At 31.8% G+C, this 25,239-nt stretch overlaps 2 protein-coding genes across 2 annotated transcripts in view; one reads left to right on the top strand and one right to left on the bottom strand.

Annotated features, from left to right (window-relative positions):
• Positions 1-7,439: 7,439 nt before the first annotated feature.
• LOC135922259 (uncharacterized) lies at positions 7,440-9,739 on the bottom strand. The gene is made up of 5 exons (XM_065456676.1): positions 9,656-9,739; positions 8,728-9,454; positions 8,144-8,511; positions 7,919-8,012; positions 7,440-7,585 (listed from the first exon to the last, which is right to left on the bottom strand). The coding sequence occupies exons 1-5, from the start codon at positions 9,737-9,739 to the stop codon at positions 7,440-7,442; spliced, it is 1,419 nt and encodes a 472-aa protein (XP_065312748.1).
• Positions 9,740-11,082: 1,343 nt separating this feature from the next.
• The window catches only part of LOC135931081 (mitofusin-2-like), a 32,904-nt gene continuing 18,747 nt past the window's right edge, over positions 11,083-25,239 (top strand). Inside the window, exons 1-5 of the mRNA XM_065467946.1 lie at positions 11,083-11,217; positions 11,260-11,373; positions 11,411-11,566; positions 12,777-12,984; positions 16,404-16,618. Of these exons, the coding sequence (XP_065324018.1) occupies positions 11,104-11,217; positions 11,260-11,373; positions 11,411-11,566; positions 12,777-12,984; positions 16,404-16,618 (807 nt within the window). The 5' untranslated portion in view covers positions 11,083-11,103. The remainder of the gene's footprint in view (positions 11,218-11,259; positions 11,374-11,410; positions 11,567-12,776; positions 12,985-16,403; positions 16,619-25,239) is intronic.

The raw sequence follows: 25,239 nt of genomic DNA, 5'->3' as shown, positions 1-25,239 counted from the left end.
CAGAGATGTTTAGATAACGACAAGTCTTTCTTCGATGACTTTTGTATGGTTAGTGTTAATTAAGAATATGTATTTATATGATTTTAAGGGTTATGAAACCAATTGCTACGGCTCTTTCAATTTTAGAACGAAGAAAAAATGCATTTGGGATATTTCACTCCCACGATATCTATTACAATATTAAAGCTTAAAAAAATGGCTTAAAATAATTTCAAGTCTTATAACCCACTTATTAATTCAAACCTGCATGGTGTAGATAAAAGGTATACAGTTCAAATATTGCTTACAATTTATATTTTGATTATCTTATTTTCAATAAATTCAAACACATCTATAAATTTGAATATATAATATCAGCAATAATTCACCCGCTATTTAAATTAGATTGGCCCTGGATCAAATTAGAGGTTAACAAGGGAAGAATTAGAGGTCTGCATTGGGGGGTTTTTGAACCAACCCGCCCATCCAATGTTTTAAAAAAATTTTAACCCGCCTACCCAACGCGCCCAACCTGCCCATAGTTTTCAAAAAAATATATACCTGCCCGCCGCGCCCATTTGTCTAAAATTCCTTACCCGCCCGCCCGTCCGCCCATTAGTCTAAAATTTTTTACCCGCCCGCCCATTATTTATAAAATTTTTTTAACCCAAGCCCGCTTATAAAATATAATTATGGTCATTCTTTCATTTTTTAAGTATCTAATAAAAATATTTCAGCATTACACCTCTACAAAAAATTTATAATTTAGGAAATTAATATAAGTATAAAAATAATCAATGGATATGGACAATTTATTTGATCAAATTGAATATTTATGAAAAAAATATAAATGTAAATGTAAAATTAATATTATATGTAATTATAATGCAAAAAATAATAATGAATCGACATTTTCTGGATTCAAACACGTTCTTCTTTGTTATAAAAATCTTCCAGCAATGCTAATTCCGCGTTCGGAAGAAGCATTAGAAAATTTTATTATATTACCATAAAAGGAAATTTTTAATAGATAAAAATGTTTATTTATTCTAAGAAAAAAGTTTTATTGTTGTGTTTATTACATAATATAGTTAGGTAAATGTTCTTCACTTAAAAAAAACGATTGGTACAATAAAAAAAGAAATATTGTTATAGTTCATTTAAACAATTATTTTTTTTAGTTTGTTTTTGAACGAAAATTTTAAATTTCCTTAACCCGTCCGCCCAGCCCGCCAATAGTTTTAATTTTTTTTTAACCCGCTCGCCCGCCTGCCCATTCTCGAAAAATTTTTTACCCTCCTATCCGCCCGCCTACTTAGATTTTGATTTTTTTTTAAATATTTTTTACATAACTTTATTTCCACAAATAAAATATTGGTAATAAAACATATTATAATTTGTTACATATATATAATTTATTTAATATTGCACTTTGATAATAATAACATTTTGGTACTGTCATCCCCAAGTCTAGAGCGACGATCAGAAAGTATAAGCTTTGCCATACTAAATAATCGTTCAACACTAGCACTTGAGGGCAACGCAGTATTAAATTTAATAAACACACTTTTTATATGAAAAACATCAAAAATATTTAAATGAGTATTTTTAGATTTAAAAAAAATTGTCTATGGAAGGCCGCGGTTTCGATCTTGCTATAGTATTAGTCAGCGTCTACATAACAGGATTTTCACTGGAAGCAAACCCCCTTAAAACCTTTGCCTACCCTCCCCGCTCTCTTCGGCGGCAGTGTCTCTTTATTATTATTTTCACCTTTATAATTATATTGATACCCTTTTAAAGAATTTATAAGGATAACTTAAATTAATCTATCTCTACTACCAACTATCGATATTTTGCGAATAAAAAGAATTTATTTTTTAGATAATAAATTCAATTAAAACCTCCATTATTTATAATGAATTAATTATTATGGCATTATGAGCTTGTAAAAAACAATGTGTATTTGTTTGCAATATATAGATTTGGTCAATAATTGTATTATAATAATTCTATAATAAAAGTATTAATTTTTACAGAAATAAATTGTGTCCTATTTCATCTCAAAATTTAATAGATAACCCCCCAAAAAATTTATCCTACCCACATTAAAGCAGCCTACCCCCTCAAAAAAATAGGATGCAAATTGTTCCTACCCCTCCCGCTCATGTAGACACTGGTATTAGTATCGTGGTCAGCCTATCAAGTTGCCCTTTAGATTCAGTTAAATTAATGTATGGCCAATTTAATTTGAAACTAGGATGAACGATAGCAGCTATTACATTATCATCATCATACAGATCTGGAAATATAATTTATATAAAGCGATTGAATTTATTATAAAAAAAGAAGAATACCTTTTTAATTTTCAAAATTTAAATTTATCTGAGATTTAGATTCATTTATAAAAAAATATTAAAATAGCATAAAATTCTGGTAGATAAAGATTTTAAAAATATAATTATTATACACAAGGTAATTAATAATATATTAATTTTGGATTTTATATTAATACTATAGATTGTGTTGTAAATTATGCCAATTTAAATTATGGCCAATCAAGCAATAAATCATTCATTTTATATAATTGTATAATAGAAAATAAAAATAAAGTTTTGACCTTTTCTCATGCCTTTTAGCATAGACTCTACCAGTGGTTGGCAAAATTTTCTTGCATCGAAACGATATCCAGTAGTAATATTTTCTTCAAGATTAAAGTATTTTTCGAATTTTGGTAAAGGATCATCTATAATTTCTCATTTTCCAAAGAAATTTCGCTATCTTCAACAATCTCACACATTTTTAATAACTAGATTTATATTTTATATTTTTAAATATAAATTTAAATTACAAAATTTAATTAAATAAAAAGATTATAATTTTAGATTTAAAAAAAATATAATAATTTTTAGATGTATTTATTATGTAAAATTGAAAGTAGCTAAGTAGCGCACTACTTCGCTACTTTCTAAATTAGTAGCGAGCTACCGCTATTGCTATTTTCTAAAAAAAAGTAGCCAGCTATAGCTAAAGCTACTTAAAAAAGTAGCGGTAGCGCGCTATTTTAACAATACTGACCAGAATCACCTATCTTTTTTTACCTTAAACCGAACTAACCCAGGCAAAAACTTTGACGGGTACGCATCCCTGGTTATTGTACTTATTATATTTATTGTATAAGCGCATTTTTTATTACCTTACATATTTCATATACATCAATCAATTTTTTTTAAAAAAAAATCGGCACGGTAATCATAATTAAAATTTTAATAAAGTTTTCAATGAAGGACCACAATATTAAAATGATCTCTTTAAATATAAGATCCCTGAATGATAAACTAACTATACTTAGGCAAATCATGAAAGACCAACATTACGATATCCTCCTTTTACAGGAGACCCACCTTAAAGTAACTGAGGTAAGGAACCTCTTAACACCTTATATTGCAGCTCAAATGCTGAACACGTATGGGCTGGGGTGGCGATTATGATACATAATAAACTAATAAGATTCGTAAGTTTCAACCCAATTTCCAGCCGAATATGCTGCCTTACCCTAAACTTAGGATACAAAATAGTCCATTTGTATAATATTTACGCGCCTCACAATGATAGCGTTTTCTATATGGAATGAAGGTCTTAAAGGAACTATCGCATCAGGATGGCATCATTCTAGCAGGCGACTTCAATGCTTCGGTAGGTAAATCCATTAACTCTTCCTGCATTGGAAACGCCACATTAATACAAAGCACGAACCCCAACGGTAAAAGGTTAATAGAAATCTGCGAGCTTTTCAACATGAAAATTGGAAATACTTTCTTCAATCATCCAACTCATCACATCATGACTTACAAGAGTCCTTACTTTGGCACTACCTCACAGATAGATTTCTTTGTAATTTCCACTAAGATTTTCAAGTGGGTGAGAGACATTAGGGTAATCAGTAAACTAAACCTTGTACTTTTTACGGATCATTATCCACTGGGTTGTGAACTCAAAATTAACAACAGTATTTTCCCAAACCACACTAGACAGAACAGTCTCATCACTGTAAAATACATAGCTAGAAAAGACTTGGCACAACTAAATGACTTAGAGGTGAAAAAAGAGTTCGTCTCTAAATTAACATCATGGAGAAACACAGTAAATGGCATGATAAACCCAAATCTGACCTGGAAGGACATTAAGCTGAATTTATTAGGTATAGTATAACATCATGCTTAAGACCACGCACCAAGCGCAGAGAGTGGCTCACCCCTTCAACAATACAAATAATTAAGAATCTTACAACAAATATATCCAACCATCAATTCGCAAGACATCATAGGAGGTACATTACTCACCACATAAGGGCTGACAAAAGACTGTTTATTGCTAACTTATCGAATTCTATCCAATTCAATTTTGATAATAATAATATTTATAAGGCCTTCCAATCTCTAAAACTACCACCTTTAAAACCAATCCTTTACCAAGACTACAATTAAATAAAAACAAGATTATAAATGACTTTAAGGAACAATTAGACTTATGGATAGACCACTACATGAACCTCTACAAACGAGATGGCCTAGACCTAGATGTGACTACCCCTTCCAATCACCCAGTCAGAATCTGAACAAGTCCGATATAGTCGGTGCCATCAAACGTCTAAAAATACATAAAGCTGCTGGAGCTGATGGAATTTTTGCAGAACTCTGGAAGATAGAGGTAGACCTAAGTGCCAGCTTACTACTTCCCCTCTTTAGGAAGATTTGGAACGGGCAAGTTTCCTGACGAATGGATGACATCAATTATACTAAACTTCCCTAAAAATAAGTCCCCAAACTGCCTTAAAGATTACAGAGGTATTGCACTGATTCCAGTCACACTAAAAATGTTCACATACATCATATCCGTCAGGATTAAACCAATCATTAACAGGTTCCTTTCTAATGCTATCACATCATACAGGAAGGGCAGAAATACTACAGAGTTGACTATGGCACTTAAGGTCATTCTGGAAAAGGACAGAATGCATAAATCCCCCATCTTTGCCCAAATGATTGATTTAAGTCAAGCCTTTGACTCTATAATTCAGAATAAGATATGGCCCTTGCTGGAAAACATTGGAATAGATAAGCATCTGATAGCGCTAATTAAGATAATTTACGACAATCATAGCGTAGTTCCTCGGCATCTAAATATGAAGTCGCAACCTTTTAAAGCAAATAGGGGCCTCAAACAAGGATGCATCGTTTCACCGATTATTTTTAATGTAATAATGAATGATATCCTAAATAAATCCTTTAAACAGGAATATGCACTCAACACATATTACAGTGATCAACAACACCTTTATGATATGCACAACTCTTTAAACTTTCTATGTTATGCTGACGACGTGTATTCTAGCCAACTCAGAATACAAATTAATATTTTATCATTATTTGTCAACAACTGTGATGGATATGGTTTAAGAGTTAACTACACAAAAACCAAACTGATCACCTCAAATACCGATGCGAGTCACTTAAACCCCTTTAACTTTGAGGGTAATACGATAGAATTAGTGTCAGATTTTAAATACCTAGGAACCAGGAAAACGTCATTAGGCCTCACTTTTTTAGATACGAAATCGAGAACGAATAATGCTAGACTCCGTTATCATCAACTATCGAAATTATGGTCATCCAACCAAATATCAACTAATTTAAAAATAAGACTCTTTGAAGTGTTTTATTAAATAAGTAAATTAGGTAAAGTAAGTAAAAGTATATTTAATACAAAATATTACGTATATATATATCATGAATTCAATCCTTCAGGTTATATAATTTACAAACGAAAAGTTAATATTATATTCAATTTAAATTTAATTTATATTACAGTTCTCCCCATTATAAATTGAATTCATCGTGATAACGTAATGGGGGTTTCGAAACTCTTTTTTCAAGAGTTGTATTCTCATGTTCTGCCTTTTCCACTTCTTCGGTCAACGTAACGGGTATTTCCTTCTCTTGTGTATGTGCATCCCTCAATTGATCTGCATGCTTGTTTTTAACGATCCCCTCTGATTCCACATCGTACAATATTGCGCTTTTTCGTTGTAACACTTTTCCTTCATGCCACCCTGCTGTCCTTTCGTTTGCTATCCAAACTTTTTGCTGCTCTACAAACTCCCGAGGTTCAACACTTCTATCTTTGTAGTACTTTTGTTTCCATAGAGCGTTTTCCGTCCTTTCTCTCGTTGATAATTTCCATTGATCTAATGTCGTCCTAAGCGACCTTCCAAACATCATCTCGGCAGGGGATTTACCAGTAGTTAGATTGGGAGTATTACGGTGAGTAATTAAAACATTCGCTAAATTTAACTGGTCCGGAGTCCCACATCTCCTTTCAGCATAGAACGCGTCTTTATCGTCCGTATATATCGTTCAGCCAAACCATTCAATTTGGGGCTATAAGGGGCCGATCTAAAATGTTTTATATTGTTTTTAAAAAGAAACGTTTTGAATTCAGATCCAGTAAACTGAGTACCGTTATCTGAGACAATGTAGTGAGGTAACCCAAATCTAGCGAAATAATTACGCAGATTATTTATTACACTCGCCGAATTAATATGTGTTAAAATTGCAACTTCAACCCATTTGGTAAAAGCGTCTACGCAAATTAACCAATATTTTCCAGATACGGGGCCTGTCAAATCAATGTGTAATTGTTCCCAAGGTCGGGTAGGAATGTTCCAATTGTATAATGGCACTTCTTTAGTTCCAGGCCTTCCTTCTTGACAACTCTTACAACATTTAACAAAGTCTTCAACATCAGTATCGAGATTTGTCCAAAACACGTAATATCTGCACAATGATTTCATCCCCACTATCCCAGGATGTCCTCGATGAATCACATATAAAACCTCCTTTTTTAAAATATCTGGAATAATAATTCTATCATTATAAAATAATAATCCTTCTTAGAACGAAATATTACCTTTAATCGAAATATATTTTTTTACAATCTCCGAATAATTATTTATATTATCAATATACCAATGATTTTTTATTAATTTAATAATCTCTTTTAGGTTTATTTCATTGCTCGTTTCACTTACGACTTTACTGCTAGTGAAAGATAAATCCTCTATTAAATTAATTTTTAATCCTCTGATTTCTTCTTCAAATTTTTTTGTAACTTCATTTGTTTTTGCTTTCTCTACCCCCAAACGGGACAGAGCATCGGCACATTTGTTATGATTACCTGGTCTATATATTATCTCATAATCATAATTTAATAGCTTCGTCGCCCACCGTATTAAACGGTTATTTGTTATTTTGTTAAGATCTCTTTTATCACCTAAAATATATTGTAATGGTTTATGATCAGTAACCAAGATAAAATGTCTTCCAAAAATATATTGATGAAACTTCTCGATAGCGAACATGATCGCCGAAGCCTCCCGATCAATTGTGGCATAATTCTTTTCAGCCGCCGAAAGTGTCCTCGATGCGTAAGCAATCGGTTTCTCCTGGCCAGTAAGAAATCGGTGTGCAAGCTCCTAGACCATCTTCGGAAGCGTCACAAGAAATCACGACAGGGATATCGGCTGAATAAGGAATTATTGTATCTTCTTTTGACAATATATTTTTAACTTTAGTAAATATTTCATTTTCTTTAGCTGACCAAAACCAACCAACATTTTTACTCGTTAGTCGGTGTAAAGGCGCACAAATAGAATGCAAATTTTTAATAAATGCCTCATGATAATTCACTATTCCAAGAAATGAACTAGTTCTTTAACATTGGAAGGTGTTTTAAAATTTTTTATAGCGCTAATCTTATCTTCTGTAGGGTGAATTCCGAAACTGTCAATAACATGACCTAAATAAGTGACTGACATTTCTCCGATTTTAATTTTATCGGTCGTCGTGGTCAGTCCAGCCTTCTCAAATCTTCTTAATACTTCTTAATACTTCTTCCAAATTAACTATATGATCGGAATTATTCTCACCTGCAATATTTATGTCGTCTAAAAATACACTAACCATAGGAATTCCCTTTAATAGGTTTTTCATAAAGTGTTGGAATATTATCGGAGCGCTAGTCAAACCAAATGGAATTCTTTGGTATCGGTAATAACCGACATGTGTCGAAATTACTAAAAGGTCCCTACATTCTGTGGACTAACTCCGAATTGTAAAAATGCATCTCTTAAATCTATTGTTGAAAATATTTTACCACCCGCGATTTTATTTGTTAGGTCGACGAAAGTTGGTAGTAAATCGTTATCGATCGCTAGATATTTGTTGATTGTTAAACGAAAATCTTCGCATATCCGTACGGAACCGGATTTCTTTAAGATATTAACCGTTGGCGTAGCCCAAGTGATTGGAGTTATTGTTGGATCCACCTTCTCGATAACGCCTTCGTCTAAAAGTCTGTCCAACTCAGCTTCAATGGTTCGACGCAACGAGAAAGGAACTCTTCTTGCTGGTAATGCAATCGGTAACGTGTTCGGTTCTATTCTGATGACTGCCTTTTGCAGTTTGATTTCACCTAATTTTTTTTTAAAAACTTGAGGGAATTTTGAAACAATCGTATTTAAAGAAGGAATATTCATATTTATTTTATTAATACGAACTTCTTCCGGTAGTTTTATATCAAATTCTCAAATGAAAGGCATCCCAAAAATAATGGAATTCTCCCCTTTAACTACCCAAATAAGTAAAAATTTCGAAATATTTTTTACTTTAACTTCTACGCTACATTTACCTAGTACTTCGATTTGGATATGATTATATCCCACTAATTTATAAGCCGGTGATAGTTGTGGTCTGCCAATACGATTCCAGGTGACCTCATCAATCACACTACACGCGGCGCCGGTATCAAACTCCATTGCTAGCTGCAACCCATTTATCTTCGCATCGATGGTTTCTTTATTTGAAAATGACAGGCGAGGTGTCCGTGGCAGAATCATTTGTATGGCGTGGGTTCTACAATCTTTCGCTATGTGGTTTGCCTTACCGCAACGAAAGCATATCACTTTCTTTTGAATAGAGTTAGGTTTGATACTAGGTCTATAATTATTATTAGGAATATAATTGTTACTAAAGTGTTTATTATTACTGAATCTATTGACGTTTGTATAATTATTATTTCTAAAATAATTATTTTTCGAAACCTGTGTTGGCTTATTTTTAATTATTTTATTAACTTCAGTCTGGGTTTCATTTTCCAACGAAGACAGCGCGATCGCTAAACGCACGGTCTCTTCAAAAGTAATATTGCCTTCGATATACTTTGACCGAAGTTCTTTGTCCAACTCAGGTAAGCCTACTTCTAGGATAAATATATCTCTTAAAGGTTCATCAAAAGGCGGTTTAAAATTACAAAGAGAACAGACAGTTTTAACCCTAATTGAAAAGTCAATAATCGTCTCATTACATCTTTTTAGCGTAAATTTTTTTTTCCTATTTACGAAAATGCTCGAACTATCCTTGAACATCAAATTTAAGCTTTTTATTAAAGTATCATAATTTATCATCTCTAAATTTATTGGAAAGTGAAAGTTCTTAATTTTGATAAGATTGTCTGTTCCGATATAGGCTAAAAGCAGGTCTTTTTTTGTATTTAAATCTATAATATTTCTTACTTTATAAATTAACTCCAAGTTAAATAAGTAGTCCTGAATATTTACTTTTTCTTTGACGAATTCTGGAATATGGAATTTAATAGGAACTACTTCCATTGAGTCTTTAACTTTAATAGGGACTACTTCCATTGAATCTTCAACTTTAAAAGGAGCTACTTCAATTGAGTCTTTTACTTTAAATTTAATAAATCAAATAAATCTTCTCTAAAAATATCGTCGCCAATGAAGTGTTTTATTAAATAAGTAAAATAGGTAAAGTAAGTAAAAGTATATTTAATACAAAATATCACGTATATATATATCATGAATTCAATCCTTCAGGTTATATAATTTACAAACAAAAAGTTAATATTATATTCAATTTAAATTCAATTTATATTACACTCTTCAAGTCCCTAATTGTACCCATTTTTACCTACGGCCTGGAGACTTGGCAAGACTCAAAAAGTAACATCAACACAATTCAGACTTTATAAACAAATGCCTTAGAAGAATCACCAAAACGTATTACCCATACAACACATCAAATACAATGCTCTGGAATAGATGCGACATCCTACCAATCAATCGTCTCATACCCTTGAGGCTAGGCCATAGCTTAAGACACTCGCAGGAAAATATGATATTCTCGTCCTTGAAATGGTGCCCTGACGGTAGGAAGAAAACTCCTAAATACTATTGGTTGGCGAAATGTTTGAAAGATATGGACCTGAGTAAACTCTCGTTTGCAGATTTCATGGCGTAGCAAAAACAAGAAACACCTAAAGGAACATTTACAATACATGTTAAAATATGTCCTAAATTAATATTGCAACCGTTCTTCTCCTTTACGTTCTTGCAATAAATGGAATAAGTATATTTGATAATGATAATAACCTGAACAACAACAACATAACTTAACTTCCTTGTATTAACCCACGACCTTCTTTTCTGGACACACGATATCAGCGACGATAACGATAACAACTACGAAACTATTAGTTGTATAATGGACAATGAGAAGATAAACTGGCTATAATAATAACACAATAACTCGGACGAACCCAAATATCATTGGCACAGCACATACAAGATCTACAGGACATACGATATCTGGCACACCGAACAACAAACAAGGAAGTGACACTTCATGCAAACTTAACATAAACTCTTAATACTTACCTAGATATAAGGGTTATTATTTTTTGTTGCCTCACTAAATACCACTTAAGGATGCAGGTACATTTTTTTATATGACATTATCTTTTTTTTTCCTTAACACTATTCTGCCGGAAACGCAACTAATACATCACCATTATTGTACTTCTTCCTTCTTCACTTTGCTAACTGGCTACATAGTGGTACCGTCCACTATAATAAAACGGGTAGACATCATGTATGGGATCTATATACTAGTGAAAATACATTATGCACGCTTCATATCCTGGTGGGTGATGAAATTGCACAGTGCACTGGCGTGGTAATGAATGAATGAATCAATTTTCTTATATGATATGAAGGAAAATATAAATTCTCCACTTAAACTTTTTGTTCTCGCTAAAAAAGAAATAACTGATATATTTAGTCGTCTACTTGCTTATGTCGATGATAATGAAATTTATATTAAAGTTTTACACAGTTTTATAATTTTAACAATTTATAATATATAGGACATTGAAAGTCTAAATAAGGATATTGTAGATGAAAATTATGTAAAATTAATTCAGGAAAATAAAGATAAAATTAGAAATATCTTAGATATTCTTGGTAGAAACCATATGAAAGTATGCACAATTACTAAATAATATAAAATGAAATTAGGTTGCCTTTTTTGGTAGAACTAGTAATGGAAAGAGTACTGTTATAAATGCAATGTTGGGGGAAAAAGTTTTACCTTCTGGTATTGGACATACTACAAATTGTTTTGTTCAGGTTGAAGGTATTGGTAATGCTGACAACTTAAATCAAAATGATGAGGTTATATATAATTTTTTTGTATTTTGATGACTTACCTTAATTGCTTTCATTAATTTTTTTTTGGTAAATTAACTTTTTAAAATGGATAAGTGAGCTATAGGTTGATATAAGCTTAAAAAATTTCACTCAGGTTGGACCATTCAAAGTATTTTCTATTTTCATGGACCAAGCTATTTTCAAAATATTTTTAAAACTGAATATAAGGCATATTTATATTCATTTTCCTTCATAAAAAATTATTATGGGCCAGGTAAGACAACTTGTAGATAATATTTGAACCAAAACACATTAAAAAATTTGGGCAAGTTCTGAGGTTATCTGTAAAATAAACTATTTAAATTATCATAATTTCAAAAGATAAATAGATTTTTCCAAAATTGTTTTTTCAGGCAATGGATCAAATTTTAACTCAATTATTTTTTAAGGCTATGTCCAAATTTTTTTAAAGCTTTCAGAGGTTTTAAAATTTTAATTTTCCTGGAATTATATTTTGGTTTTTATTTTTATATTTTGTGAATCATATTTTTTGATATTTTGGACTTAGTCTAAAATAAAAAAAAATTAATTTTTTGTATTAAAATGCATTTCATGTTTTTTTAACACATATCTTATATGTGAAAAGCTAAAATTCAAGTTCTACTTGACTATTTCTTAAATTAAGTTAACAGTTTTAATGTAAATTTTAAAATATGGTTTAATCTTTTAATAATTTCATAAAATTCACATTATGATTTATACTATTAAATTTATTGAATTCCTTAATAAATTATTATGAAAGCTATGATTTTATTTCTAAACATCATTCTCTGCTACATTCATCTCATAAAATCGATTGCTATTTGTTTTTTATTATTAAAATGAATTATAGCAAATAATGCATAACAATGATATATATATTCAAGGTATATATTCTTGCATTATTGAGTATTATATATTCTATAACCACATTTTTGAAAAATGCATTTATTTATTCTTTGATATATTCTTTCTTATCAACAATAAAAATATTAAAATTTAATTTAGATTAATCTTTAATTTGCATCATTATAATGTGATCTTCTATTTAAAATACAAGAAACATCTCTCTTTTTTTAAATGCTCTCCTGCAAAAATTTAAAAAGATGGATATAGAATTCTATAATATTTATCTGAAGATATGTAAGATAGTTTTACTTTATATATAAAAAAAATTTATTTAAAAATATTTTAGGTTCCACTGGAACCTTACATATATACAGAAGGAGAAATAAATAATGATGTGCAAAATTTTGAACATCGCAAAAGTATTAACAATGTAGAACAACTGGCCAATGCTCTAACTTCTGAAAAATTATCCCATGATTCTTTAGTTCATGTATGTTGGCCTACAAACAGATGTCCACTCTTGCGTGATGATGTCATTCTTGTTGATAGCCCTGGTATATATTCTTATTTTAGCCTAAAAAATGATTACATTTGTTTTTATATAAACAATTAATAAAATTTTGAAATCATTTCTCAACAAAAAATTAACATGTGTTCCTCTAAAATGAGTTACAGTTTTCAAAAGATCAAATAAATTAGGTAAACACTGAGAATCTGTAAATTATAACTAGTGTTTACTTCTATTTTTTTGGAGAAATGATTTAAATTACCTGGTATGGTAGTAACCATAATTAATAGCTATTAGGTCATTTCATGTCAAATCGATCAAAAATGGCTCATTTTCGGCCAACCCATTTTAAAATTGTTAAAAAAATTTGTAATTATAAGTTTAAATAAATGAGAAGGCCATTTATTTTAGCTTGCTGGCACACCTGGTTCATGAGATATAGGGGCTCATAGGTGCAAAAAGAGCCATGTTGGAATCTGTAAAATTTTTAAAATGCTTATATCTCTAAAAACTATTTATAGAAATAAAATATAATGTGTCATATTGTAGGTAAAACAAATTTCTTTCAAAAAAGGAAAAAATAATTCGAGTCTTTAACTTCCTGATATTGCTTTACCTGCTTTTAAGCAATAAGGGGAGTTTGTTTTCGGAAATTTTGCCTTTTATATAGACACCTTTTATAAATATATATAGGATGTCAGAACCGTGGCGACGCTATTGGCTCTTAAGAAATATACATTTTTAACCATAAATTGAAAAAAATAGATGGCGCTATACAAAACTACGGATTATGGTTGAAAAAAGATTATTCTTAAGGAAAATGAAAATATTAATACGCTTATAAGAAATGTGATACTATTCAGTTCTGCCCACGCCCCTTCACCATCCATCCATAAAAAGTTTTGCATTTTTAGATCTCTATTTTCCTACTATAGCGAATGACTTATTAGCTCGATAAAATTGCATAACAGCTGCATTAAAAAAGAATATTCATTAGGCTTATTTTTTAAGAGCATATTATTTTATAAAATAAACTGTTCAAATCGAACTATCTCTCTACATAATATTCTTAACTTGCCCGTTCAGAGTAATTTTAAATAATTCAACCCGTCTACACGCTTATTATGTTTACCATTAACATTTGGGATTTGGAGAGTGGAAAAACATTTATTCTAGATGCAGATCAATTAAAATTTTATTCTATATCCCAGATGGAAGATTAATGCTGATGAGTTTGCCCAAAATTACTTTAAATGAAGATTTAATTAAGATTACATATAAAGATATATTGCCAAAAATATTTGTAATCAGCATTGCCAAATTGCTTTTTTGGTGATGTGCTCAATGCCCTGGAATAATTTAAATGCCATGATAAGTGAAATATTATATTCAAGTGATGTCGAATATATTATCTACTTAAGCAATGAATAACTACAGATCGTACAAATCTTGTAACTATCACTTCATCAACCTCTAATTTTATAGAAACTCATTTCGAATAGCTAAATATTTTACTATTACATTCTTAAAACAACGCAGCAAGCAATATTGATGAATTCTATTAAAATTAATTTAAATGATGGAGAATATATCGTTTAGGTAGATTTCGTGAAAATTATGCATTTGTGGTTAAAGATGAAGTATAAGGGTTTCACTTAAATAAAGCGTAATTTACCATTCATCTTTTTGTGTTTTATTATAAGTCACTTAATAATTTAAATCATTTAAGTTACAATTTAGTCATCTACTTAACAGAAATTTCAATATCGACCAAAAAAATTCTTATACTTTTCAGATGGAGTAGCATCATAATATAAGAATTGCAAATATTTAAGCAATCTTTGCCACCATAAAGATTATTTCTGAATAAAAGCTGAGTGGCATTTCTGGGCCACATCTTATGGCAATTCGGCTTGTGGCGGAGTCAGAGACACAGTCAAGCGTTTAGTGGGCAGGGCTAGTCTACAAAGACCTGTTTAAGAACAAATGACTTGTATTAAAGAGTTTTTTGCCTATTCTATGGAAAATATTAAAGATATAAGATTTCTAATTTATTATTTCTCCTATATTATGGAAGGCGAATATGAGAAAGAATAAATGATTTTAGAAAAGAGATTCAATAAAGCACGTAGAATACTAGGAACGCAAAAATTTCATACTTTTCTTCCAATTTCTTAGGATAAAATTGAAGCTGAATCTTATTCAAACTCAACAGAATCTCAAATTTTAAATATAACATTTCACTCGAATATTAATGCGAATTTAATATATGGGGAAAAATGGATATATATCATGTATGATATATCTATGACAATAAATGGTGGGTGGCCTATGTTTTAGAAAATAAATCAAAAAGGAGGAGCTGTTAGTTATTTTTTTGCATCCTCAAGGACCCTTAAATACTTATTCATATCCCTCCTTGATTGACAAATTGTGGATACATAAATCGCAATGTGGGCACTCCTTCAACTGCTACTGGACGAACTATTATTTACAGGATGAGACAATTAACACTCATCCTTTTAATTTATTTGAAAATATATATTTATTTATATCTAACTAAATTTTGTTTCAAATATATTTTAAATTATGGAATGAATTCGATTATCTATATGTATTTATTAATAAAAATGAACAATAAAAAAATTATAAGAAAGATATTTATTATTAGAAATTTGATATTTATTAAGTATCTAAGGGGTATTTACCCCCACTATCCCTCAATTTAATTGGTATATTAATAGAAATTCGTAAAAAGTGAAAATATACTGTTATTGGTAAGTTAGCTTTAAGATTTAACCATAATCCGTAGTTTCGTAAGGCGCCATCTATTTTCTTTCAATTTTTAGTAAAAATGTATATTTCGGAAGAGCCGATAGCATCACTAAGGTTTTGACATTTTATATATATTTAATTTATAAAAGGTGTCTAAATAATAGACAAAAAAATTCGAAAACAAACTCCCTTTATTGCTTAAAAACACAGGTAAAGTAATATAAGTAAACTGGAAGTTAAAAACTCAATTTAGTGCCAAATTTTTTTATTTTCTGATAGGCCTTTAGGGATTTTTTTTCTACAATATATGATATATAATTTTTTCTTTTGCTATAAATAGTTTTTGAGATATAAGAATTTTAAAAATTGTAAAGATTCCAAAGAGGCTCTTTTTTGCACCCATGATGGAACCAGGTTTGTGTCTTTCTCATTTTTATACTTATTTAAATAATTCCAGAAATTTTTAACCATTTTAAAAGGGGTCGACCGAATCTTGATCGATTTGACATGGAATGGCCCAATGTCAAAAATAATATTGGATATAAATCCCTATTTAAAAAATATATGGTAGACTTTCAAGAATCTCTTTTCTACATTTAACATATGCAAAGGGTAAATAAAACTATCCTTTTTCATACACTTCTTCTACATGTGTAATAAATCATTTTATATTGAAAAAACTACCATTAGGAATAGACGTGAGCCCTGATGTGGACCAATGGATTGATAAGCATTGCCAGGACGCTGACGTTTTTATCCTTGTAGCTAATAGCGAATCGACTCTTATGCAGACGGAAAAAAATTTTTTCCACAAGGTTGCCTCGAAATTATCCGGTCCTAACATTTTCGTGCTGAATAATAGGTGGGACGCTTCATCTGCTTTTGACCCCGAGATAGTCCAGCGGGTAACAAGTCTTTATTATTATGACCAATATCTATATTAATGTTAAATCTTATTTTATAGTATTTTCTTTCTTTCTTTCTTTCTTTCTTTCTTTCTTTCTTTCTTTCTTTCTTTCTTTCTTTCTTTCTTTCTTTCTTTCTTTCTTTCTTTCTTTCTTTCTTTCTTTCTTTCTTTCTTTCTTTCTTTCTTTCTTTCTTTCTTTCTTTCTTTCTTTCTTTCTTTCTTTCTTTCTTTCATTTCTTTCTTTCTTTATTTCTTTCTTTATTTCTTTCTTTCTTTCTTTCTTTCTTCCAGATTAAATCACCACATTGGCCTTATTATCATTCTTGAATATAATAAACTTTTCAACCAGAGTAAAATTTTTAAGATCGGAAAATTTAGAGGATTGAAATAATTTTTTAAAAAAATTTAGCTAAAATTTAATTAAAAAACTTGTTTGAGCATTCTCAAAAATAGCTTTTTAAAAAAAATTTCAGAAGATCAAAAGCATTGGAGATTTTTTTTTATTTTGAAGAGATTTTCAAACTTTGGTTTAAACTATTTTGTTATTTCAAAAAAAAATAGTTTTGATATAATGAATAAATATATTTATATAAATATGGAATGAAATAAAATATGGATTTTGCTATTTAAATATATCAATGGTAAAATATTAGATTTTATAATAAATACAGAATCAAAACTATATTATGTAATCGTCCAGTATAATTATATTTGTCATTCTAATGACCAAAATTTTAAGCATTTACAAACGAGTGTTATCTTTAAAATATGGATTGTCTTCAAAATTTTTCATTTGCCTGCTCCAACAAAGAGCTTCTTCCTTGTCTATACCAGTCTAAAAAATATATATCATTTCTTATCGTTAGTTTATAAAAAAGTAATAAATATATTTCAAATTTTTATAATCACGTGAAATCAGTTCCCTCATTTTTTGCCCATGATTCTTTCCATTTTCATTAGCTCTGGCATTCGTTATATGCGGTATTTTAATTTGATCCTTCTGCGATAATTTTTGTAGGTTAAATGCCTTTTAACATTATATTACAAATGGGATAAAATAAACATTAAATTTTTAATTTTGTAGTATGAAAAGTTTTAATTAGTTAATAAGTGTTGGGTTGAAAGAAAGAAACGAGAAAGAAAGAAATGGAATCCATGGGGATTCAGAATCTCAATTTTGTATCGTTACAAGGGCGATTTTTGAATTATTTGATTTGGCCGGAAATGTATTTCAACAGTTCTAAAATAAATTACCAGAAATTCACAGTGTGGGTACTCTACATATAGGAACACATTTTCGGAAATAGCTCTCATTAAATGGTTTAAAATTGATCCAATGAATTCCATATCCCAATACAATATAGACACGTAATAAATAGTCAGGGATGGGAAAATGAATTTAATGTTATCTTGAAAGAGAAAAATGGTTCAGATTAGGGTCATGTTACAAAACCCGATTTGGGTCGATTTCCCGATTGAGATTTTGACCAAAATAATATTATGTAAGCCTCGAGATTTGGCAAATAAAGGTTCAAACCTTTCTGTCATCTCTGAACAAAATTTTCAGACTTACATAATATTATTTTGGCTAAAATCTTAATAATCTATCCTACAGCTGTTTTCTGTATTAAAGCTAATATGCAATTAAGCTCAAAATATTAATTAGTTAAAAACCACTTAAAATCCACAGTAATTACCCAAATTGATTACAAACTTATATGTTAAATAAGGGCTTTTGCCCTCCTTGAGGCATATAATACTGCTCTTGCATCTTGGTGTTCAAGTATACACACTCTGGTTCCACTCACCATTATTATTTCTCCCTCTTCATCACAATTCCCACAATCCAATAATGCTATTACTAATTATATAGATCAATTACCCCATTATTAAACCATCTTTGCAATTAAAGCTTACATATCATGATCACATATAATAAACTGATTTGAAGATAGAAAATGAAAATTATAGAAATTCGAGATAGAAAATTTTAAATTTATTAGTAAATGGATTGTATAATTTATGGCAACTGTCAACAAAAATCTCATCACATTCTACTTATATAAATTACATCTGTGATTTTTAACAATAATGATATTCACCTTCACCCTAAATTTGATAAAAATTCCTAATCCATGAGCCTACCAGACCTTAACACAGCACCTACCAAATGTAACTCCCCATTGTGTAATAAACTTATTAAAGTAACCAAATTGGGGTTATTGCCATCTCATTGTAACCATAAAATAAAGTGTCCTCAATCTGGACTACCCATCTTATCACCAGTTATTCCTAGAACCCTTAATGCCTTTTCTGCCCTTGCCCTCACAACTAAACAACCCATAGTCATCATTCCCACATCATTGACTGATGTGCTCACTAACCTAATAATCCCTACCTCCGCTGTCACAAATGCTTCGACGTTTGACCTAGCCGACTCAAATGTAGAAATATTTCTAACGGCACCAAAACCATTTGTAATTTTACGAATACCTAAGGGAGCAAGGCTTCAAGTTACTAGACACCTGTCGAAAAATTTGACTTCCTTGTTAAATAATTATTCTTCTGTAAAACACTGGCTAGACACCCTGTCATTCTTTACTACCTTACAAGTTCTTGATCCTGCCAGCAAAAAATCCCTGACCCAGCAAATTAACCCCTTATCCATCAATCACATTACCACATCTTTTAAGAGTGATTATACAGATAAAAATATAAATCACAAGAATTACCTGCTCACTAAGACCAGGCGAATATCTAAAAAATTGGATAACCTGAATGTTAAATTCACTATACGTCTGGCAACCTCCGACAATAAGCTGGCTTCCTACGATCTAGTAACTTATCAGGCTCTTCTCCCAAAACACCACTCACACGATTTAAAAAGCGAAATACTGATTTACCCTGAATCTCCTCTAATTGCGCCACTTATACCGCAAGCGACGTTACTATTCTCTCCTTCAAACGCGATTCCTCACCTGGGTTCGATGGGTTTCGCCCAATATTCTTACAGGACCTAACCGCACCTTACATATCACAACAATGTGATGTTCTAGAAAAAATACCCAATTAATCAACCGTATGCTTACTGGAGGCATACCACCCGTCATTATTCCACGGAGCTAAACTTATCGCTCTCCATAAACCCAATAAAGATATTCGCCCAATCGTTATTGGAACCACTTGGTGCCGATTAACTGCTAAGCTAGTAGTTAGCAGATTATTGTTCACAATATTCAATCACCTTTGCCCAAATCAATTAGGGGTCAACGTAAAAGGTGGATGTGAGGTATCCCTTCACATGACGTGGATGTATCTGCAAACGGACCCCACCAACGATATCCTAGTCAAAATAGACTTCTCGAACGCCTTTAACTCTCTAAGGCGTGGAGCGTTTCTAAATCCTATTCTCATCCTCTACCCAGAATACTCACAATTTATCTTCGATTGTTATGCTAGTCCCTCGCATCTTCAATTCGGAGATAGATTGATTCCTTCTTGCGATGGGATACAACAAGGTGACCCTCTTGGTTCCTCTTTGTTCTATCTGGGCATTAATGGTCTAATACGAGACATTAATGACCATTGCAAGCTAAATCTTCATAACTGGTATATCGACGATAGTATACTAGGCGGCCCACCGGCTGAAGTTATGAAGGCAATCCAAATAATAAAATCTACCGAGAGCAGTTTGGGACTGCGAATTAATAAAGACAAGAGCGAATATTGTCCTCTTGGGATCATCGACCTTAACCACGATACTATGTTCAATCATACACCAATGAACGCTTTAACACATTTCGGATCTCCAGTAGTTAAAGACGAGTCCTTTATCAAGTTCTTCGCCGATATTTTACGAGAGATATCCCTTATGCGCGATACACTATCTCGCCTCCCACCTCACTAAGCTTTCTTCTTATTAAAGAATTACCTTCTAATTCCAAGAATTTTATATACACTCCGATCGTCACGAATATTTCAATATGACGTCAACCTCGCTGCACACGAACTCCCTCACATAAGATATACTCAATCTTAAATTTGGGGACCTATCTTGGTTCCAGGCTACCTTACCAACCAAATCCGGCGGCATTGGCATAAGGTCATCTTTCCTACTTTCCGTTAATGCGTTCATATCCTCTCGCCTGTTCTGCGAGCCCATCATACACACACTCACAAAACATCCTGACCCCTTACTCCTACAGGCAATTGATCTATGGAAGTCCCTTTCATTAGTCGATCCTCCATCGTCGGCATTACAGAAGGATTGGGATAAACCTTTGCATACCTTAAATCGAGGAGCCAACCCGAGGACCATTCTCTACTCTTCTCCATTTCCGCAGATAGTGGATACGAATTTCTTGAGGCTTTCCCATCGCGAAACCTTGACCAGTTCCTAAGCAATGATGAACTACGTCACGCCATCGGTCTTAAACTTAATTGCGATATAGGTCAACTCTAAAGGCCGTCACTCTACACTGCAAGCGCTGTAGAGGCAGATTCATTAAGCATTCAAAATGCAATGATACCATTGCCAGGGACTTAAAATCCGTCGACATCCCATCAACCCTCGAACCTACTGGCCTTTACAATTCCGATGGTAAGCGGCCCGATGGTGATCCCTTGGAAGAGGGGGGAATTCCTAACCTGGGATTTTTCATGCATCGATCCTCTTGCCCCTTCCAATATAAATAGAGATGCCATACTAGATGCCGAGGCGAATAAACTAGCTAAATATTCGCCATCGCTTCCCGCCAATTATACATTCCTACCATTAATCGCCACGACTCTAACGTCGTTCGGCTCTCATGCCCTGGCTTTCTTTAAAGAGCTGGGAAAACGGATCTCTGCTAGGACCGAGGATCCCAACGAGGGATTCTACCTACGCCAAAGATTAGCCATAAACCTAATAAAATACAACTATCTCAGCTTTGTTCTTTCAATATCTGAAACCCCCTAATTGACCATCCTATGCATAGGATAGATTTTGGCTATTTTGCTGCCAATTATAATGTTAACGCTAAAAGGGAACTTGACTCTCAATCAATAAAAGATAGCAAGAATTAATAACTTTATATAATTGTGATTTACTAATATTATATTTCTTTTTTCTTACTATTATTATAACTTACCTTGTAATAACATATTTATATTTAATAAAAAAAAATAATTTTAATAAAATAAATTTTTTTATACAACTATATTACGTAAATATAACGTTATAAATTTTGTATTTGTATTTCATTTTTTTCTGAAAATATTAAAAATGTAAAAAAAATTATCTTAAAGTTTTAAATACTCCTAGGTATTTGTGATCACATAAAAAATAAGGTAAAAACTGCAAATATTCATCATTTTTATTTATTCAACAAATATACAGAATCGGAATATGTACAAAACAATAATATAAAAACCATTTATAAATTTGTACCTTTAATCCTAACAATTTTTTAAAAGATTTTTTTCTAAACGCCACCTATTCGGCATATTCATTAATCTTACAAATGATAATCTCTCCAACACCTTAGTTGGAAGTACCTTATTTAAAAGTAGAAGTACCTCTTTTTGATGGGTGGATACTTAAAAATAATTTCCATTTCATATGAAAAATCTTCCAAATATTCTAGAACTTCCAGTTATATTTAATTTTTTTTCGCTACACCTCATTCAGGTAAAATAATGAAATTTTTAAATGAAAGATGGTCATCCTTTGACTGATCATTATTGGGATTTGAAAGTGTTGCAAGTGAGTGCAAGCTTGAGTTGAAGTTGTGTATAGAAAGTTGATTAATTTATTATCGATGTTAATTAGATCTCTCACTTAGAATTCTTATTATAGTGGAATCTAAATAAAAGAAAGAATAAAATATATTTAAATAAATTAGGATAAATATATATATAATATAAAAAGAAAACGAATTAATGAACTTGACGATTTTATTTCGATAATGAATTAAATATAAAATTTAGAAAAAATTATAATAAAAAATTTAATGATGGCGAATGGTAAAAAATTAGAGTTTTTATACTCATAAATTAAATTATTTACAGTTATCGCTATTCATAAATATATTTAAACAATTTATAAACTAAAAAAAACTAAATATTTCAATTTGCTTTTTTCTGTTTATCATAAATATAATCTACCGTTAAACATGAAAATTACACAAAATAAAATTTGAATATATCAACAAATATTATAATATAATTAAACGTACTTATTATAAGAAAAATTTGAATATATCGATAAGTATTATAATATAATTAAACGAACTCATAACAAGAAATATTTGCATAAATAAAATAATATTGTCTAATCTACATAATCACGACAGAAAGGATCTCGACTTTACCTTAAGCGCTAAAAGCTTCATTAAATGGTTTTTTTATCATTAAGTACTCACCATTAATTTTAAATATGGCTTGCGATATCAAAGTTAAAAAGGCTGAACTGGATTCACAATTAAATGTAATAATCATTTGAATCCCTTCTGTAAACAATGTTTAAGAGTAGTTGCATGCAACTTTTTAAGAGTTTTTTTTATCGTAAAATTATATTCCAGGCAAATGACCAGCTGGAATTCAAGGATACCATCGCCTTTTTGGACATGGCAGCGGCTAGTGTTGTTAAACGGCTCATTTTGAGCCGATTTTTTAAAACTAACTCAATATTTTAGCCAGGAAAATATTGCCTAAGCCTCTAGATTTCGATAATATATGGCTAGACCTTTGTTCCTTCTATGAGCAAAATCTTGAGGCTTGCGTAATATTTTTCTGGACGAAATATTGAGTTAGCCGTTTTTAAAAATCGGCTCAAAACGAGCCATTTAGCAACACTAGCAGCGGCAAGGGGTCCGATCGTCCACAACACTAAGTCCTTGCTCGTGCCGGTGGAAAGAATAACCTATTTAGGGATCGAAATAGGCTTTACTCATAAGACCACCTCAGTGAAGCAAGAAAACAGATCTTGATTACGCTTCTACCAATTAATAATATATAAACACTCCCTCCCGGCCATGAATATCGAAAGTAAAATAGCATTGGAGGTGCTCGGTATTCTGAATCATTACACTTATTCAATAACGAGCCTTTCTAAGGTATTCGCTCCTTACTATAACACCATGCTCAATCCTGAGGATATCCTCTCATCGACTATCTTAAGGCGTACTCCAAGGCAGTATTTGCTATCTCGGCCTAAGGGCACTAGAGGACCCCGTGGTCTCGCCGGACCTTTTTATTTTTATTGTTAAGTATAGAAAGACAAATGACGCTATTATAACTATGTATATCATATTGTATATAAAGCATGACTGACAAAGTATATATCAAAAAGGCGCATTAGCTTATATAACAATTTAAGATTTCTACCAATCATAGCTATCTGGTTCGGAAATTTCAGGAGGTGAGGAAGACATATTATACGGTAAGAATAATTTTAAAAGATAATTGTTTTACCCGTAATTGCCTTTATATAGGCACGGGACTTTATTTCTCAGCCTATTCTGGATTTCCGAACCTTCTTAATCACAAGAAAGGTAAGGGATAAATATAAGGATATCCTAAAGAAAGAGAAAGATATTATCTCACATTTATTTGCGAATTTGTATAACAAAATATAACTAAAATATGGGGGATAAAGACCACTGGGAGGTGGTGGGGGGCGGTCAATGTTTCTCGGGGCCAAGTTTGTTCCTCTCTATCATTGACGACGGTATTGATCGAGAGCTCTAACGTTCTATCAAATATTGTTGGATAATTCCCGCTCCATTATGTTGATACATCTTCGTTTAGGTTGTCGACCTCGTCGATTAGGTATAAGGGGGTTGATTCTCGGATCCAGGGGAAGGCCTGATCGATCTGGGGCGGCCCTTCTATGTCTATATCATGTAGGGTGGCGAGGGCGTCCTCGCTGTCAATCCATTGTCGACTTGGTCTATCGGCTAAGTTTTGCTCCGACGCGATCCAAGTTAGGTTTCAGCCCAGGTGGAGGAAGTTAAGGAATCCTTCGATAGCATGATATTAGTAACTAGGTATTCGCAAGCGGGGGATCTGGAGCCTCCTTTCTTAATAATCGTGTATGCGACCTGACTGTTCTTTACCCGGGCCTTTTTATATTTGTTGATGGAATATTTGCAACCGACCTATACCTCTGGGAGCTCCTTCTGGTTTATAGGGGCGTAGCCAGCTCGGGAATACCTAGGACCTGCTTAGATTCTTTGAAGGTGGACGAGTATCTCTCGGAGAATGTCTCCGCAATATCTATATGCGTGGAGGAGACGTTTACAAGGATGATAGTGTTAACCGGGATAGGGGAAAGGTTTCATAAGAGCCGAGTTACCAACCACTCTTGGGGTACGTTTTGAGATAGTCGATGGGGAGATATCTTCGGAATTTAACATGGTGTTGTAGTAAGGGGTGAACACCCTAGAAAGGCCCGTTATTGGATAAGTGTAATGATTCAGAATACCAAGCACCTCCAACGCTTAAATATTTCCACCGGCACGATAACGGACTTAGTGTTGTTGACGACCCCCATGCCGCTGCCATGTCCAAAAAGGCGATGCTATCCTTGAATACCAACTGGTCATGTGTGGAATATGATAATGTCATCAATAATAT

Source organism: Gordionus sp. m RMFG-2023, chromosome 1, assembly GCF_954871325.1.
Source record: "Gordionus sp. m RMFG-2023 chromosome 1, tfGorSpeb1-WG-v2, whole genome shotgun sequence".
NCBI classification, from domain to species: Eukaryota; Metazoa; Nematomorpha; class Gordioida; order Chordodea; family Parachordodidae; genus Gordionus; species Gordionus sp. m RMFG-2023.
Note: the sequence above shows the minus strand (reverse complement) of the source record. Positions and strands in the feature narration are given on the sequence as shown.

Bases quoted from the DNA above. Each gene is read 5' to 3' on its own strand.
- LOC135922259 (XM_065456676.1), bottom strand. From the start codon at position 9,739: ATGGAAGTAGTCCCTATTAAAGTTAAAGACTCAATGGAAGTAGTTCCT. The intron at 9,455-9,655 runs GTAAATATTCAG...TTGATGTTCAAG, and splicing joins CAGAATTCGTCAAAGAAAAA to GATAGTTCGAGCATTTTCGT. The intron at 8,013-8,143 runs GTTAGTCCACAG...AACCTATTAAAG, and splicing joins ATGCATTTTTACAATTCGGA to GGAATTCCTATGGTTAGTGT.